Source organism: Cololabis saira, chromosome 16 (genome assembly GCF_033807715.1).
Source record: "Cololabis saira isolate AMF1-May2022 chromosome 16, fColSai1.1, whole genome shotgun sequence".
NCBI classification, from domain to species: Eukaryota; Metazoa; Chordata; class Actinopteri; order Beloniformes; family Belonidae; genus Cololabis; species Cololabis saira.
The window spans coordinates 18113062-18130387 of NC_084602.1; the positions used below are offsets into that span (position 1 = coordinate 18113062).

The following is a 17326-nucleotide window of genomic DNA, read 5'->3' on the forward strand; positions in this document are numbered from 1 at the left end:
AAAAGTACAGAAAGGTACAGAAAAGTACAGAAATACAGAAGTACAGAAAGGTGCAATTAAGTTTTATTGCTGACAGAGCTGAGTATTAATCAACCATTTCTTTAAATGAGCTATAAACTATATGTGTCCAGTTCTCTGATAGTTGCAGGGATGGAGTTCAATTCTAGTGCAGCTTTAACAGAGAAAGCAGACTGACTGAAAGCACTTTTTCTGAGTGGAATAATACAATCCCCTCTTGCTGAACCTCTTGTGAACCGATCAGCAGTTGTTCTAATGTTGACAAAGTGTCTGAGTGGAGGAGAACTCAGGCCGTATATAATATTGTGCATAAGACAAACATCTACATATTTAATCATATTTTCCCAACTCAACAAGTTATATTTTTTTAGTATTGGACAATGATGAAAATGTACTGATTTCTTATCAAGGATTTTGAGTGTTCGTATATACAAAGACTGTAATGGTTTTAGAGTAGTGGTGCTAGCCTGCGACCAGGTTGTTAAGCAGTAAGTGATATGGGAAATGACCATAGAATGCATATACATCTTAGCCGCCTCTGTTGACATGTAATCTCGAATTAACCTGAAATTTGAAAGATTGAACTTGACCCGGTTACAGACCTTTTTCACCTGAGCCTTGAAAGAAAGTTTTGAATCAATCAGCACTCGGAGGTACTTATATTCAGATACGACCTGTAACTTCTCCCCTGAAACAAAGACATCAGGCTCTACAGTAGAACTGTTTGTCTTGGTGAAAAACATACTGTTTTAGACACATTTAGTTGCAACCAGCATTGCTTTAACCATGCTGTTACATGAACCATGGAGTTTGTAAGTTCATCGGCACCTTCTGTCATGCTTCTTCCATGTACATAAATTACAGTGTCATCCGCATACATTTGGATATTGGTGTCAGGACATACATTTGGAAGATCATTGATATATAATGTAAATAGCAATGAGCCCAGGATAGATCCTTGTGGGACACCTGTAGACAGATGGAGGGCAGCTGATTGATGATTCTGTACTTGGACATACTGAGATCGATTCAACAGATATGATTCAATCCATTCTAGTGCATTTGAAGAAAAATTAAAGCTAGACAACTTAGACATGAGAATTCTATGATTAACAGTGTCGAATGCCTTCTTGAGGTCAAGAAACACAGCTCCGACAACACCATCTACTTGGCTTCTACTTAGCTGTACATCATTACCATTTCCTGTCGGAGGGCCGATCATTTATCGCTTTTGTGGACAACAAACCACAAACTTTTGCTATGTACAAGGCATCGGAAGCATGGCCACCTCGACAACAGCATCAACTTGCTTTCATCTCTAAGTTTACAACAGATATCTAGCATGTTGCGGGTAGAGTCAACCGGGTGGCTGACTGTCTCTCTCGCTGTTTCACTAGTGTTGAGGAGTACTCACGAGGATGGAGGACGAGGACACTGCCAAAGTGGGTAAAATTACTCAAACAGAGAAACCTTTATTCAACCAAAAACACAGGCCATCAGTCAAAGCCGTGTTCTCTCTACCTAACCAAATAACGGACACCCAAAATGTCATGACAACACAACAAACAGGTCAATGTTCCACACTACATAATGACATTAAAGCTGGCTGTGAAATATGTACAATATGATGCCTCTACAACTTGGTAATTATTATGATCAAATCTGTCCAAACATGTCAAGTGTTGCAGCCAAACAGCATCTGACACATGTGCTGCCCGACCTGCACTCGCTCCACCTGTTACTGGCTCGACTGGACTGGTCCCAGTCGGCTTCAGGTCAGGCAAGGCTACTGGCATCAAACCTTTAAACCGACGGCTGAGGGGCTGATCAGAAGCAAAAGCTGCTCAACTGGAGGATCCAGTTGCTGCAATACAAGCTGATGATCCAGAGGCCACCTAGCTGGTATCCTCTAGTTAATCCTGGACATCGACCAGGTTAGAAGATAGCTGTTCAATTCAATTCAATTCAATTCAATTCAATTCAATTCAATTCAATTCAATTCAATTCAATTCAATTCAATTTATATAGCGTCTATTACAACAGAAATTGTCTGTAGGCCCCCAAGTAATAATTACATAAACATAACATAAACAATGGCAGGTAAAAACTCCCCTAGTGGGAGAAAAACCTTAATCCAAACAGTGGCAAGAAAAACTCCCTTTTAGGATGGAAGAAACCTTGAACGGGACCTGGATCATAAGGGGGGACCCTCCTGCCGGAGGCCAGCTGGGCAGAGCAGGAAAAGAGAGAACAGACGGAGAGAATGAATAACAGAGAAAGGAGAGACACAGACACAATGGATAACTGGTGCACTACAGGGCCAGTTCCAGGCCCCCGAACCCTTCCAGACCAACCCAGAACTGGTCTCAATGGTCTCTTAGTGCAGTTAAAACACAAGACCGATTATCTTTAAACCAAGAATGATAATGTTCTTAACTCTTTATTCACAGATCCGAGGTCAAAACAGCACCAAGTAGCTGAAGTGATGGAAGCTACATAGTAACCGCAGCTAGCTGTTAATCAAAATAATACTCCCCAAATTTTACATGCACATGTGGTTTAATATTATTTTAATTGATGAGGTTATAAACATTCCCCTGAACTCAAGCCAACCCCAAGAAGTCAGTAGAGGAGCTGCAGACGTCTTCACTCTCTTCACGTTGTAGCTCCTGGAGTAATGGCTGAACTCTCAGTAGGAACATGGACAGAAGCTCTGAGGCAACGTTGAACACCAGATAGCAGAGTCCAGGGTTACAAGATGACCGGGATGAACGGGTGGATGGATGGAAAGAGTTAATGGAGGATTTGTTCAGTGTAGAGTGTAACAGGTATGTGGTGATCAAAATGAGAAATGAGAGATCCCATAAGTTAAAGACATTAAAAGGTCAAAACTGTTTACTTTTTGAGCTGAGGATATGTTTGGAACTGGATAAAAATCAGGGTTTGGATAAAGGTTATTGTTGGGGATTAGGTTGTATTGGTTAGGTTTGTGCTGAGCAGAGGGGGAGTTGGGAAAATAGCAGGCCAACGTGTGTGTGTGTGTGTGTGTGTGTGTGTGTGTGTGTGTGTGTGTGTGTGTGTGTGTGTGTGTGTGTGTGTGTGTGTGTGTGTGTGTGTGTGTGTGTGTGTGTGTGTGTGTGTGTGTGTGTGTGTGTGTGTGTGGTCAGTCTGGCTGGAAGCCCGTCTAATCCTACGTATGCTCGTACCGACTCAGCAGGGTCATCTGTCTGTGCTGAACACAGAACCTTCACATGTTCAACATAAAACCTGCATAAATGTCAGTTTAACACCAAACCAGAGAAAAAAAAACAATGTACATTTGTGAACTACTGATGTACTAATATTTACTGCATTTAAATCATTTACATCAAGTTTGAAGATGATTTCGGAAATGTTTTAAATAATTTAATGCAGATATAATGAAGAAAGATACAACTAAAACAAGCCTTCTAGGTTTGTTTTATAAAGGCTGCAGCAGAGATTTATGGTCCTGTAGTCGACTTACAAGGTTCAGTATTTTCTTACATTTAGAAGTTAGCTGTCAGATTTGAAGACAGTCAGTCCTAAAACCAAATAATTTTAGTGTTGTGTGAAAAAGAAGGCTTTCAAATCTCTAGCCTCCTCAACATGCTAAAGCATCCCTGGACAGGACCCTAAACCCAGATCGGTCCCACGTCCACGACGCAGGTCCTACATCCATGGTGCCGGTCCCAAGCTTGGGTAAATGTGGAGGCTGGTGACATCTGACATAAAATCTATAACAGATCAATATGCAGAACATGACGATCTACTATGGTGAACTCTGCAAATTGAATAAGATTAAAAAATGTCACAGTTTAACTTGACAGAAGCATCTCTGAGCCTCCCTCTCTTTGATGCCACTTAGCTACAATTCAGCGCCTGATCAGCCTGTCTTGAGTTTTGCTGCTCACTTCAACTGAATGAAGCAACTAACTCTTACTAGCAAGAAACCAAAGGTTAAATATGTTGAAAACATATGTGTGAAACTCACGTGTAGAAGACATGAGGGCGGTCGTCTTAATGGGCCCTGTCTTGTCCCTGGGCAATATGTCAAACAAAAAGAGTTCCTGGTGTCTAAACATAACATCATCATTCCTCAAGTCGCGTCCAACCCCACCCTCGGCTCTCAGCCCAAATACACCATAACTTAAAAATCTAACAAGAATTCCACTAAGTACAATTTAAACGGTATTTCATTGCATCAATCCACCGCAGACATGTTCCATGACCACTCCTCTCCAGACCATTGTTCCCCCAGCAGGTCTAGGACTCCAGTCTGAACCTGACTATGACTGAATCTTGATGTTCAGATCTGCTGGTGGAGTTGTCTCAGCCTCAGGACCGCTGCTAGAGCTTCTTCTCCTGCTCATTCAGTCAGCCCATCACTGGTATGACCAACAATGGTTGCTGAACTGAGCCAGAGCTGTGGTCTGCAAGTGAGGGTTTATTGTAATGTTTTGAGTTACAGTCAATGTAGTGTGGTACCGACTAGTCACAATTCATTTTCTTTTTGTTGTTCAATAAAACTGGTTTGCATTTGCTCACCTGCATGCTACGCCGCTGTCAGGCAGCTGGGTCCCATTGCGGAGGCGTGCACTGCAGTGAGACCACGCCTTTATTCATGCTGAGTGCTGACAGGTGAAGAGTTCCTTATGTAGATGAGCTTTTCTTGGACTGCTGCAGTTGTGGTGTATATCAACATAGCGTTATCCGAGATAGTCGTCAGAGTCCATTTTTTAAGTGTGGTGCCCATTTTCAGACGGTGATGATGAAGCCTCTGCCTCGGGTGTCCCGGCTCCACATTGCTGCTGAATCATTGTTCCAGCTCATTGATCCAGTCCTGATAGCAGGTTCTGTTTGTTGGTGGACTATTGTTCTCGAAGGGATTCTCAAAGCGCCGTCAGGAAACATGAACGAGAGGCTGGAAACCCAGCACTTGTCTTCTCATTTGTTCAGGCAAGCGCCTTATAAGGAAGCTTTGCAACAGCATCGAGGCTGAGAAATGGAGAGCTGAAGAGATGATAAAAACAGACTCATTTTTACTGCCTGCCTGCCACAAGTACAGGCTGTGACGGGGTTTCCATGGCTACAGACAGCACAGAAGCCAAAACATGATAGAGAAGAGGCAAAAACAGAAAGTATCTCAGAAACTGACAGAGGAAATCCGATGACCCTCCAGTCCTTCATGACTGCAGCAGATACACATATTGGTACAGTTCACACAAAACAAACACAACAAAATAATACAAAAACAAAGACCTTGCTTGGCAGTGGGTCTGAGGTGTTTCTGCTGCTGGTTTTCTCCAAACATGGTTCTGGACATGAAGACCAAACATCTCCACGTCGGTCTCATCTGTCCAGAGGACGTTGTTCCAGAAGTCTGCTGGTTTGTTCTGATGCAGTTTGGTGAACCTCAGTCGTGTTATCATTTTCTCATTAGACAGAAGAGGTTTCCTCCTGGAAACTCTTCCAAACCAACATACTGGTTCCCTCTTCTACCTGTGATGTCATACACTTTTAGCATGATCAATGAGGCCAGCAGACTCTGAAATGAAGCTGTTTGGTTATTGGCAGTAAACTGTCGGGGCGGCCACTCCCAGAAAGATTGACCATTGCATCGAGTATTTTCCACTTGTGAATAATCTTTCAGACTAAAAATGTTGAACGTAGTTTGGATATGTTTTGACAATCCTTTCCAGGTTGATGTGTATAATTCATTGTTTCTCTAAGATCATTGCTGATGTCTTTACCTCTTGGGATTATGTTAACACACACCTGAAAGCTTCACATACGGAAACTGACAAAACATCTGCTGTTCTAGAGGTCTGCACAGCTGCTGTGGACAGACGTGTCAAGTAACGAAGTACAAATACTTCGTTACCTTAGTTAAGTAGAAATTTTGGTTATCTATACTTCACTGGAGTAATTATTTTTCAGATGACTTTTTACTTTTACTCCTTACATTTTCACGCAATTATCTGTACTTTTTACTCCTTACATTTTAAAAACAGCCTCTCTACTCTATTTCATTTCGGCCTTTAAAAAAAACTATCCAGTTAAATTGCTCCATCCGCATAGAGTGAATTTGGTTGTGGTTGTGGCACAGATGTTCTTGTCCAGTTTTGTTCTTACATCCGTTGCCCTCAGATTCCTGCAACTAAACTTGGATGTACATTCCAATAAAGGTTAGGATAAATGATAACATGCCTCTGAAGTTTGACTTTTGGCACCATTACAATACTTATAGGCAACTAGTCATAATATCTCCTGCTCTCTGAAACACATGTTAATGCTCAATAGTACACATATATGGTTCTTTAATATATTTGCATTATACTAAGATGCATTCATTTTCAATAGCTTTTGTCCTTTTTTTCCCCCTTACATTACTTTTACTTTTATACTTTAAGTAGTTTTGAAACCAGTACTTTTATACTTTTACTTGAGTAAAAAACTTGACTTGATACTTCAACTTCTACAGGAGTATTTTTAAACTCTAGTATCTATACTTCTACCTGAGTAATGAATGTGAATACTTTTGACACCTCTGGCTGTGGATCAGTTAATCAATGATAATGATCAGTTCATCAATGATAATGATCATCAGCACCTGGCTGCTACTGACCCTCTGCTGGCAGCAGTGAAGGGTTGATACTGGCTACTGTATGTTATTTCTATTTTTGTTGTGCATAAGGTTATTGTTCATCTAAAGATAGATTTGTCTGAAACGAAGACACTCTCGAATCAGATGATTTATTTATTATGGTTCTATTCAGATAAACTCAGGATAAAAAGAGCAAATGCAAAGCTGAGAGGTGAAGATGCAGAGGTCATGGAGGTTGTAGGAAGAATAGACCGGAGCATTCATGTCCAGGTGGCCAGAACAACCTCCACTAGATGTTTACATCTCACCAGGATTACTGCTGCAACTCTTTTTTTTATTTTGTTTTAAGGCAATTAGCCTTAAAAAAAGTCAAACAATGTTATTTGCAAACAGTAAGGATGTTTATCTTCACTCTTCAGTTTTTATCAATCTTGTTTATAGTACATTTTTAAAACGTGCACAGAAAAGCTTGATGGAAACCAGACTGCTATGTATGACCAAGGTCACGTTCAAGGTCACAGTCATGTCACGGTCCTGATCAAGGTTTATTTCTGGGTAGGTTGGGTGGAGTCAGATCTGGTGACATGGAGAAAAGAGGAAAAAAGGCTTCGGAGCGTTCTTCCCAAACTTGGGTCAAGTCACAGGCGGTTTGTCCAGTTATCTTTAAACTATCTGAAGAGGAAGTCAATACATTTGTCACAGTAAAATATTATAAAACATGTCACATTAAATCTTCTTTCATTGAAACACACCAGAGTATCGGAGGACGACGTCTTCGTCCCTATCACTGATGCTGTCCAGTTTGTTTCCTGGCACGTCGCCATGAAAACACTGATGTGTGTGTGTGTGTTTGCATGTGAGCTGAAAACACTGACGTGTGTGTTCTGAGCAGGACCGGCTGAGCCTTGCACTGCTCCGCTGGAGACATTCATCTGAACGCTGAAACACTGAGGACGTTTGTGGAGAAACCTGAGCAGGGAGCGCTGACTCCGACCAGTCTGATTCTGCTCACCACAGTCTGACCAACGTTACCGTCTCTGCAGAAATGAATATTGTTAATGCTCAGATGGAAACACTGAAGCCTGTTTCTTCAGCAGTACTGCAGTGAACCGGTCCGACCACGACTCATGCAGGTGGCCGGCCAGATTGTGCAGCTTCTTATCTTTGTTTTTACTGTGCTTTAAACAGTTCCATGATCCCCAGCACTGTTACAAAACTGGCAGTGCCATTTAAGGAGAAAAAAACAAAAATGTACCTGATGTCATTGTGATCATGTTTAGTGCAGAGACTGTAGAAGAAGAAGTGAACACCCTGCCAGTGATGTCAGCCGCAGCTTGTGTTGTTTCCCCCATACCGCATGGTGCTATTTTACAATTGGGCAGAATGAACAGGAACCTGACTGGAACACATCCATCTCATGTCAATCACAGTTAACATTTTACCTTAGATGACTTAGCTAATGCTAATCTATGATGAACTGAAACTGAAGGATATTTTTATTATTATTTTTCTTGTGCTGAAAGGATCACAATTTTGATGCCTTTAACATATTGGAAAAAGTTACTGATTGTCACTGTTGTCACAAGTTTTTCCCATGGTAAAATTTTGGGGAGGGTAAAATTTGTGAATGGGCGTGGCAACATTTCTCAATAGCGCCCCCTAACGCGAGATCTGGGACTGCGTGTAACCTACATGCACGGAAATCGATACACAAGAAAAAACGTCTCTTGGGACCCTACTCTAAAATGTTCAGAAAGTCCGCAATTTTGCGCCAAACATCCAAAAATGGCTCACAAACACATTTTGCATAGGCTATATTTAAATGTGCCATACTCCCATTTGCCAGTTTACGCGCCAAAACATGGGCGCTGCCATTCGTCTGCATAGATGCGGGTCATTTCCGGTGGGAGTGATTTGCGCAGCGTTTACCGGTGTAAACACAGCGGCGTGGACACAAACCTTAAGCAAAGACTCGCTGCTCGTGAGCTTTTAATGTCGACAACTATGTCTTTGTCATGGGAACACGGTTCTATACTCTGACTGGAGATGGCGTTACTCTCCCCACCCGAATTCAGTGCAGAACCGGGATGATAACGTGATGACAGCTGCAGAACTGACAGCTGATCTGCTCCTACTTCCTGAAATCCGCAACGGACAAACTGAAAGTTTCTGAGGTTTATCAATATCTGCACAGAGACAAAGTCGGTTTTGTCATGTCATACAAACATGATCGTTTTGTTTATTTGAAAGCAAATGTCGAGCCTGGCCAGTGTTTGAACAATGCGGGGCTTAAAGCTCGGCTGCTGTAACTGAGGCTGGAGAATCAGACCTGCGTCATGTGCGTTTTGCTGGACCTGGAGATCGTTCCCATTCAGCTGCAATCTTATGGAAGGTAACAAGATTATTTGACATATATGTCTTCATTTTTGGTATCCAAACTACATCATAGTTTACTTGGCTTTTTTTTCTCTAGGTAGAAAATGCTGTGAGACGGGAAAACCGGGCTTGCCTGCACTGACTGACAAGAGTTGGGTCTGAAAGAAATGCTGGTCAGAAGAAGATGAAGTGCAGGACTGTTTCAGAAAATTAGAATATTGTGATTTTCTCTAATGCAATTATAAAAACAAAAATGTCATACATTCTGGATTCATTACAAATCAACTGAAATATTGCAAGCTTTTTATTATTTTAATATTGCTGATCATGGCTTACAGCTTAAGAAAACTAAAATATCCTATCTCAAAAAATTAGAATATTCTGGGAATCTTAATCTTAAACTGTAAGCCATAATAAGCAATATTAAAATAATAAAAGGCTTGCAATATTTCAGTTGATTTGTAATGAATCCAGAATGTATGACATTTTTGTTTTTTTAATTGCATTACAGAAAATAAAGAACTTTATCACAATACACACACAACAGGAAGGATCTTTACCAGCCGTCACCAACAGCATCTTCTACCACTCCAGAACCGGCACAGGAGGTGAAACTCTGTAGGACTCATGAAGAGTGGAGGACCAGCCCTGGGAATATTCTCCTGCAGCTCTGCCTCCCGCCATCACCCAACTTTTCACACATACTCCCAAAAATTGATGATTTTGTTGAGGGAAGGTTACAGTTCTGCAGTAAATATGTCAGCATTTTAAAACCAAAATGAGCAGCCTTATTTAGGAACCAACAGATGTTTGTACTGTGAAAATAAAGTTTGATGAAACTTAATTTAATTTCATTATTGCACTGAACTACATGAATTACATTTCTATTTATTTATGCACAACTGTAGAATATGCACACATTTGATTTATGTGCACAAATTCAATGAACAGTTCCCTTACCTCCATAGTAAAATACAAAAGCATCCCACACAATTACATCACTATAAAAACTATTCATATATAATATTAAAAAATACAATGCACACAGTATTTGTTGTTTATCTTTATTTAATGAACAACATCACTTGTGTAGCAGGCTCGGCCTCAGGTGACAGGTTTCAGGACCATCTAAAAAAAGGGGAAGAGAAAAACATGGAGCAAAATTAATGCAGAAAATCTCATTACACTTAAAACAAGAGTATTTACCAAAAAAATAACTTATTTGACAATTTTCACCTGTTTCAAGTACATTTTCATTTGAAATAAGTAGAAAAATCTGCCAGTGGGACAAGATTTATCTTCTCATTACAAGCAAAAAAATCTTGTTCCACTGGCAGATTTTTCTACTTATTTCAAATGAAAATGTACTTGAAACAGGTGAAAATTGTCAAACACACACACACACACACACACACACACACACACACGCATCTCAAAACCATCAACTGCCTTATAAAAATACCAGTAGCAATGTTAGTGTATGACAACGTCTTCATAATTTACAGTACTGTCAGCTTCACAGCTAAAGTTGCTGAACTTACCCTCAGATCCGTGTTGTTTCTCCGGGGGGGGGGGGGGGGGGGGGGGCAGCGGATCCGCCGGGTGAGTTAACTCCTCTCTGGCTGGGGAGAGCGATTATAAACCAACCACAACTCAGGGAAAGGATTATCCTTTGTTGGTTTTTTGTTAACAAAGTGGTATGAACAAATAAAAATGTTGCGCGGTGGTTTTTTAGATGTAATGCCTTCAGCCCGGTCCGTGGATTCAGAAAAAAAGTAAACAAAGCAGCGCATGTACGTGTCTCTTTGAAGCTGGTTTGTGGTCGCAGCAGTCTCTATCTGAGCACTCCTTCTGGTGCTTCCTAGAGTTCTTACATCCAACTGCCCAGACATGTCGTTCCCGAACCACTTTTTTTCTTAGAAATATCCATTTTGTCCCTCTTTTTCGGAGCAATGTTGCCACTGTTTTCAATGGAAAAACACCAAAACGGAAGTGGACTGCTTACAGGGGAGGAGTTTAGGAAGTAGAGTGGAAACGGCCGGTAAACTTGTCTATAAAGCCTTTGATGATGACTTTCTTTTTCAATGTTTGAACCCAAATTATTAGTTTTGTTTTGTATAAAACCTCCTGAGTCGAGGTTCATAAAAGGGTAGGCATAATAAGCCTTGGCTTCAGCCTATACCTTTTCGTTGCCATTTAACATATTGGACCTTTTTTTTATGTTGTATTATGTTGTATCCAAATGGGCCAAAATAAAAAACTCAAAATCAATCAATCAAATCAAAATCAAATGACAATTTATGAAAATCTTTTGCATAAGTCAAGCGGTGTGTAAATGAGTCAAAGGTAGATTACACTACTGTATGTGGAGCTGTCAGCTGAGAGCGGCTGTCTCGAGCTACCAACCAATCAGCCAATCAGAAAATAGAATCTTTTGTTGCCGGGTAAGGTCTGAGTTTCAGCTTAAACCGTTCCATGAATGCATCGCAGAGGTACCCTAAATTACAACACACATAAACCCCCGCACGCATCCACGCACAAACGCACGCACAGGGACAGAATAAGACCCCGTCCACACGTAGCCGGATATCTGCGGATATCTGCTAAACCGGAGATATTTTCCTCCGTTTTGACCTGTCATCCACACGAAAACGCAAATAAACGAAGGTTTAAAAAAACTCCGGGCAAAGTGAAGATTTTTGAAAACTCCGTTTATGTAGATGCGTGTGGACACACATAACCGGAGATTTGCGTTTTCGAACGTCACATTATGCGCCAAAACAACAACAAATCTGCTCTGACGTGCGACTTTTGTTTAGTATAGAAATACAGATGATCCAGCATCTGTTCTCCAAGCCATTTATTAAATAAATGGTCTCTGCTCTTGACCGGCCGCTTACTGCGTTACACCGACACAGAGGGCTCCGCGGAGCCGCGGAGGCTGAACCTCCGCCGAGCCCCGCCGAGCCCTGGAGCGGCGGAGCGGCGGAGCCCGCGGAGCTTCCCCGGGAGCCGCAGATTATCTACAGGTTAGAATGCTTATGAATGTGGTCGAAAACGCAGATCTTCGGTTACGTGTGGATGCAAATTTTTTTATAAACGGAGGGGGGAAATATTCGTTTTTAAAAATACCCGGCTACGTGTGGACGGGGTCTAACCACCACTGTTGAGGGGGCCAGTTTGGGACTAGATGTGTATTTTCTTTATTTACCACTGCAGTTCAAGGGGCTCAATTGGTTTTGTCATTATTTTTTATCATAATTCTACATCACTAAGACAAATTATTTAATATAGCATGAATATTATGAAGAGACAATGGCCAGTACAGTGTTTTTCTTTGTTATATAATTAATAAAACAGTGTACAGGATCTAGTCAAATGTGTTCTTTCTGAAGAAGCTGGGTCCACTGGGAGGGACACATTCCTCCGTGCGCGTAATCTCACTCCAAGCAATCCAGGACAAGAAGAACTGAAAGTGGGACAAGCAGGACTGTTGTAAGGAGAAGAGGAGAGGGTACAGAGTGGTAAATATATGACTGAACCAACATTTCTGGAAGGTAGGTGTTCGGTCCAGTTTCAACGGTGTAACATGGTTTTGTCCGTCCTGAGATGAGCTGAGCTTATCCGTCCACCTCCCTGAAAAACACCAAATCTAACGCTGAATGAATTATCTCCGTGTGATGAAGAACACACTTCAGACAGATTAATGTGAGGTTTTATGATGTTTTGGTAAATGGTCGAGTATTTAAATCAGGGTCAGAGACGTGCACAACCCACAGCCTCTGCAGGGAACTCCTACAATGAACGCTCTGTTTTTTACTGAGGAGCCTGAACACAACAGCTCTACTCTGCTGCCCTGGCCGTTTTCCACCACAGCTGCAGGTTTGGCTTCAATACACACACACACACGCACGCTAGCATGCACACACACACACACACACACACACACACACACACACACACACACACACACACACACACACACACACACACACACACACACACACACACACAAACAGGGTTGTGCTGTCAGCTCTGAAGAGACATACACACAAATCACTGCTGTTATTTACAGGAAACACTGAAAATCCTTCAGAACCCTAAAACACACACACACACACACACACACACACACACACACACACACACACACACACACACACACACACACACACACACACACACACACACACACACACACACACACAAAAACTACATCGGAAGGTGATGATAAATGGCTGCTTTGTGTGTGTGTGTGTGTGTGTGTGTGTGTGTGTGTGTGTGTGTGTGTGTGTGTGTGTTGTGTGTGTGTGTGTGTGTGTGTGTGTGTGTGTGTTTGTGTGTGCTATAGACCAGGATTTATGGGCATCCCTCCATCAAAATGTCAAACAGAAGCAGAAATGAGGTCAACCCAAACCTCAGTGGCTCCAGCTCGTTCTCTACGTCCTCCAAATGTCCCCCAACTCGTCCTCCAGACGTCCTCAAGCTTGTCCTCCACATGTGCACAGAGGGAGGTGCATGAGAGAGTCAGCTCTGGACCTCTCTGTTCAGGCTGCTGGGCCAACAACCTGGGCCCAGACAGTGGATGGATGGATGGATGGATGGATGGATGGATGGATGGATGGATGGATGGATGGATGGATGGATGGATGGATGGATGGATGGATGGATGGATGGATGATAGTTCAGGAGGGAGTCCTTTCTCTCATCCCATCTCCTCACGCCCTGACAAATCCACGCAGAGGCTGGACTTCCTGATATTGGTTCTGTTTGATGTTGTGTCTGTTAAGATTTAGTTTTTTTCTTATATTTTTAGCTTGGATGAAAGAATGCTCAGAAAACATCCCTTCCAGCTTTGATCTGTGATCTTCTGCTGACCTCTCTCTCAGCTTTAACGCGAGTCATCCCTGCAGACTGCAGGAAGACAGAGCTGAAGCCCCGGCAGGAGGTGGGGGCTATTTTCAGGAAATCAATCCTTCTGTGGCGCTCTGAGCGGTTGATCTTCAGCGGAGGAAGACTGCAGCTGATGTCTGGCAGGCTTTAGCATCAGACAGCCGGACAGTGAGAGCTGTAGATGCTTCTCCTGATTATCACATCTGGGCGTTATTTCCGGATCCATCCATCACATCGAACTCCAAAACAAGATCAAACGCTGCAGTTTTATTGATTCAGAGCTTCACGTCTACGTCTTCATTTCCTCTAATTTTTCATATTCTTCAGATGATCTTTTTGAGCTGAGCTTTGAAGATGATCACAGTATGATCCTTTGAATTACAGACAGTTTACAGAGACTTTGGTCGTGAAATCATTATAAACTCATATAATGATGAGAAAGGAGACACTTTATCTAACTGTGGACTGATGGATGTCTAAACACTCTGAGAGGATTTTGTTTCCTTTTCCAGCCTCTTCATCAGCAGATGCTTTTTATTAACAGCAACCTTCAAATGTTTATCAAAGTGGCTCTTAACCACACTTCCAAACTCATGTCATCAACTGGACTCCAGGTCTGCGAGCTGCTGACCTCCAGTTTTACTTTTTGACCCCGTCTTCAAAGTATCAAAACCTGCGGTTCCTGTGCTTACCACCAGGGACTGGATCCAACTTTATTGTATGCAGGGAAATTTCGATGTAACTCAGGTAAAATGATATAAACCACTTATCACTGCTATAATTAGAGGCATGCTTGTATGAGTGACAGCTGAGCTGCAGTCTGTGGTGTCCAGGGGCCGGCTGCACCACTTAAGCTGCTTAACTCAGTCAGTGAACCGGATTTCTGCCTAATGGGGCATATTGTTAGTTTAAGGATAAAATGGCTCCTTCTGATGTTCTCATCTGTTCTTTCAATGTTCTGATTTCTTCTAACAAAACAGTAATAGCACTGATGGATGTGATTACAATGAATGTGGGGTGGGCGGCGCAGAACTGGTGCTGTGTTTTAGTCAGCTTTCATGTTTGATCTTGTGAAACCTTAAGTCCACTTCTGGTCAGATATATTACGTTTTTACACTGCTCTCTTTTTTTTTTTTTTTAACCAAGGATGCATCCATAGTGACACAAGAGAGTATCTCAGAATACTTTGGAAATACTTTATTATTTGGTTTGGTAATAGAACGTTATCTCTAGAATTTTATTATTTTCTAGAATTTTCCTGCAAGAATCCAGATTTCAGGAGAATTACTTTGAAACCTAATTTCTTTTAGCTTTTTTTAGTTTGACAAGGCTTAATCTGTCCCACACTTTATCCAAAAGTAGATAAATGGCTGAAATGAGCTGAATAATCGAGCTGGAACACGTCCAGTTTAGGCACCACAAGTTAGTTATTCTAGCTTGGCTGAACTCATGTTAACTTAATGTTTCTTACATACAGTCTGTACAAATCTGGCCAAACATCCTTGGTTCTGATGATACTACCAAAGTAACATCTGAAATGAGCACTGATGGAGCCGAAACGAGGACAAACAGCACCTTTAGTCCTGGCTTCAACCGGGGTGGAGATAACTGCTTTGGTGAGCAAGCCCCTCCAGACCAACCCAGAACCAATCACAGTGGGCTCCTAGAGCAGTCAACAGAACAAGACATATATCTAAAATAAAAATGATTACCGGTATGTTCTGTTAACGTCTTTATTCGCGGCTCAGAAGTCAAGTTCACCAAAGGTACAAAGAAACTAAAGTGACAGTTGCCTGTCAGACTGATGCTAGAGGTCAGCAGAGGATCTGCAGGTCTGGATCCAGACCCTAGTGGCCAGGAGAGGAACTGCACCTCCTGGTTCACTTCAAAAAGGAACACCAAACATTGTAGGTCCCTTCCAGTCACAGAGGAGCTCTGAATCATGAAGGTTTTTTATTTGCTTCAGCCTTTTCTTCCTCCATTAACTTTAAAAGTCAATAAGCTAATTTTTATTTTTAAACACTGCAGCACTGCGATTCTTACTGCTGGTATTCATCACATGTTTTTATCGCATGTTTTATCTTAGTTTCAGCTCTTCTTTCATCTGTCTACAGTCCCAAACATTCTGGGAAATTGGTCTAAATATTCCAACATAATCTCTGCAGCTGGTTAATGGTTTTATTAAATCACCAGGAGCTGACAGCTAAACTGTGTTTGAGGTTCTGTGTGGGTTTCTGTCTCATCCATTTAGCAAATATAAATGCAAAATAAATAAATATTGTGTGGGTCCAAGAAAAACCTGGATGTTGACAGTCGACAGAAAGCTGTTTCTAAATAGAATAACATATTACAAAGGTCTGAAATAGTTAGTTTAACGCCACAGTGGGGTTTTATTTACTCGTTTGATTGTTTACCCAGTTTCACCTCAGACTGATGATGTTTGTAAATACCGCAGCCGGAGCAGTCTCTTAACTGTACAGGCGCACAGAGCCCCTGCAGCCACTAGGGGGCGCCCGAACCCAACATCCAGCGTTGGTGGGGAAAGAAAATGAGATAACGCCACGGATCATCTCAAACGACTTGAACCCCCATCACAATGGACAAAATTGACAAAATAGGACAGAACTTTACAGTCCAGCCCGAAAGGCTGCAGATGATCCCAAACAAGATGTTTAAGCAGCTTTTTCACTTTGTGAAAACCAACAAAACAAAAAAACATATGAAACAAAACTGTTTTATTCAGCAGTGGAATATTTGGGCTTTGTTCAATATACCTCTAAGACATAAAATAAAATAAAATAAAATAGTTTGTAAATGGAAATTTTCCAGATTAAACAGATAAAATTTATCAACTTGTCATCTGGATTTCTTAAACAAATGGTGCGAACAGCACAGCGCATCGTGGGAGGGGAGCTTCCACCTCTCCAAGAACTTCACGTGAGACGTTGTGTTGCTAAGGCCCACAACATTATCCGGGACATCCATCACCCCAGCCATAGCCTGTTCCAGCCACTGCCGCACCCACGGCCGGGCAAACGGTACCGTTGCATAAAAAGCAGCACCACCAGATTCCTGAACAGTTTTTATCTGTCAGCAAACAGATTACTGAACAAGACCTAGTTCTTGTGAAAGACTGAACTGAAGATTTTTTATATCATATATAGAAGCCCAAGAATATTTATTTGTTTTTCTATCCTCTTATTCCACATACTGTTTTTATGCTTTTATTCATGCACTATGCACTTTGTTTGTATGTCTATCTTTTAAACTGCAAATGATGATGAGCCTGCACAAACAAGTTTTTTACCCATGTTACTGAGTAATATGATGTGACAATAAAGTTCATTGATTGATATTGATTGATTGACAAATTGCATCTGCAGTTCAGGTTTGACATACAGAGTTAACCAGCTG

The 17326-nt window shown here is 41.6% G+C and overlaps 1 protein-coding gene across 1 annotated transcript in view; it reads left to right on the forward strand.

The window, feature by feature from the left end:
- Positions 1-1690: 1690 nt before the first annotated feature.
- Positions 1691-17326, forward strand: part of lgals3b (lectin, galactoside binding soluble 3b) — a 30816-nt gene continuing 15180 nt past the window's right edge. The window contains exons 1-2 of the mRNA XM_061743277.1: positions 1691-1793; positions 13909-13967. Of these exons, the coding sequence (XP_061599261.1) occupies positions 1691-1793; positions 13909-13967 (162 nt within the window). The remainder of the gene's footprint in view (positions 1794-13908; positions 13968-17326) is intronic.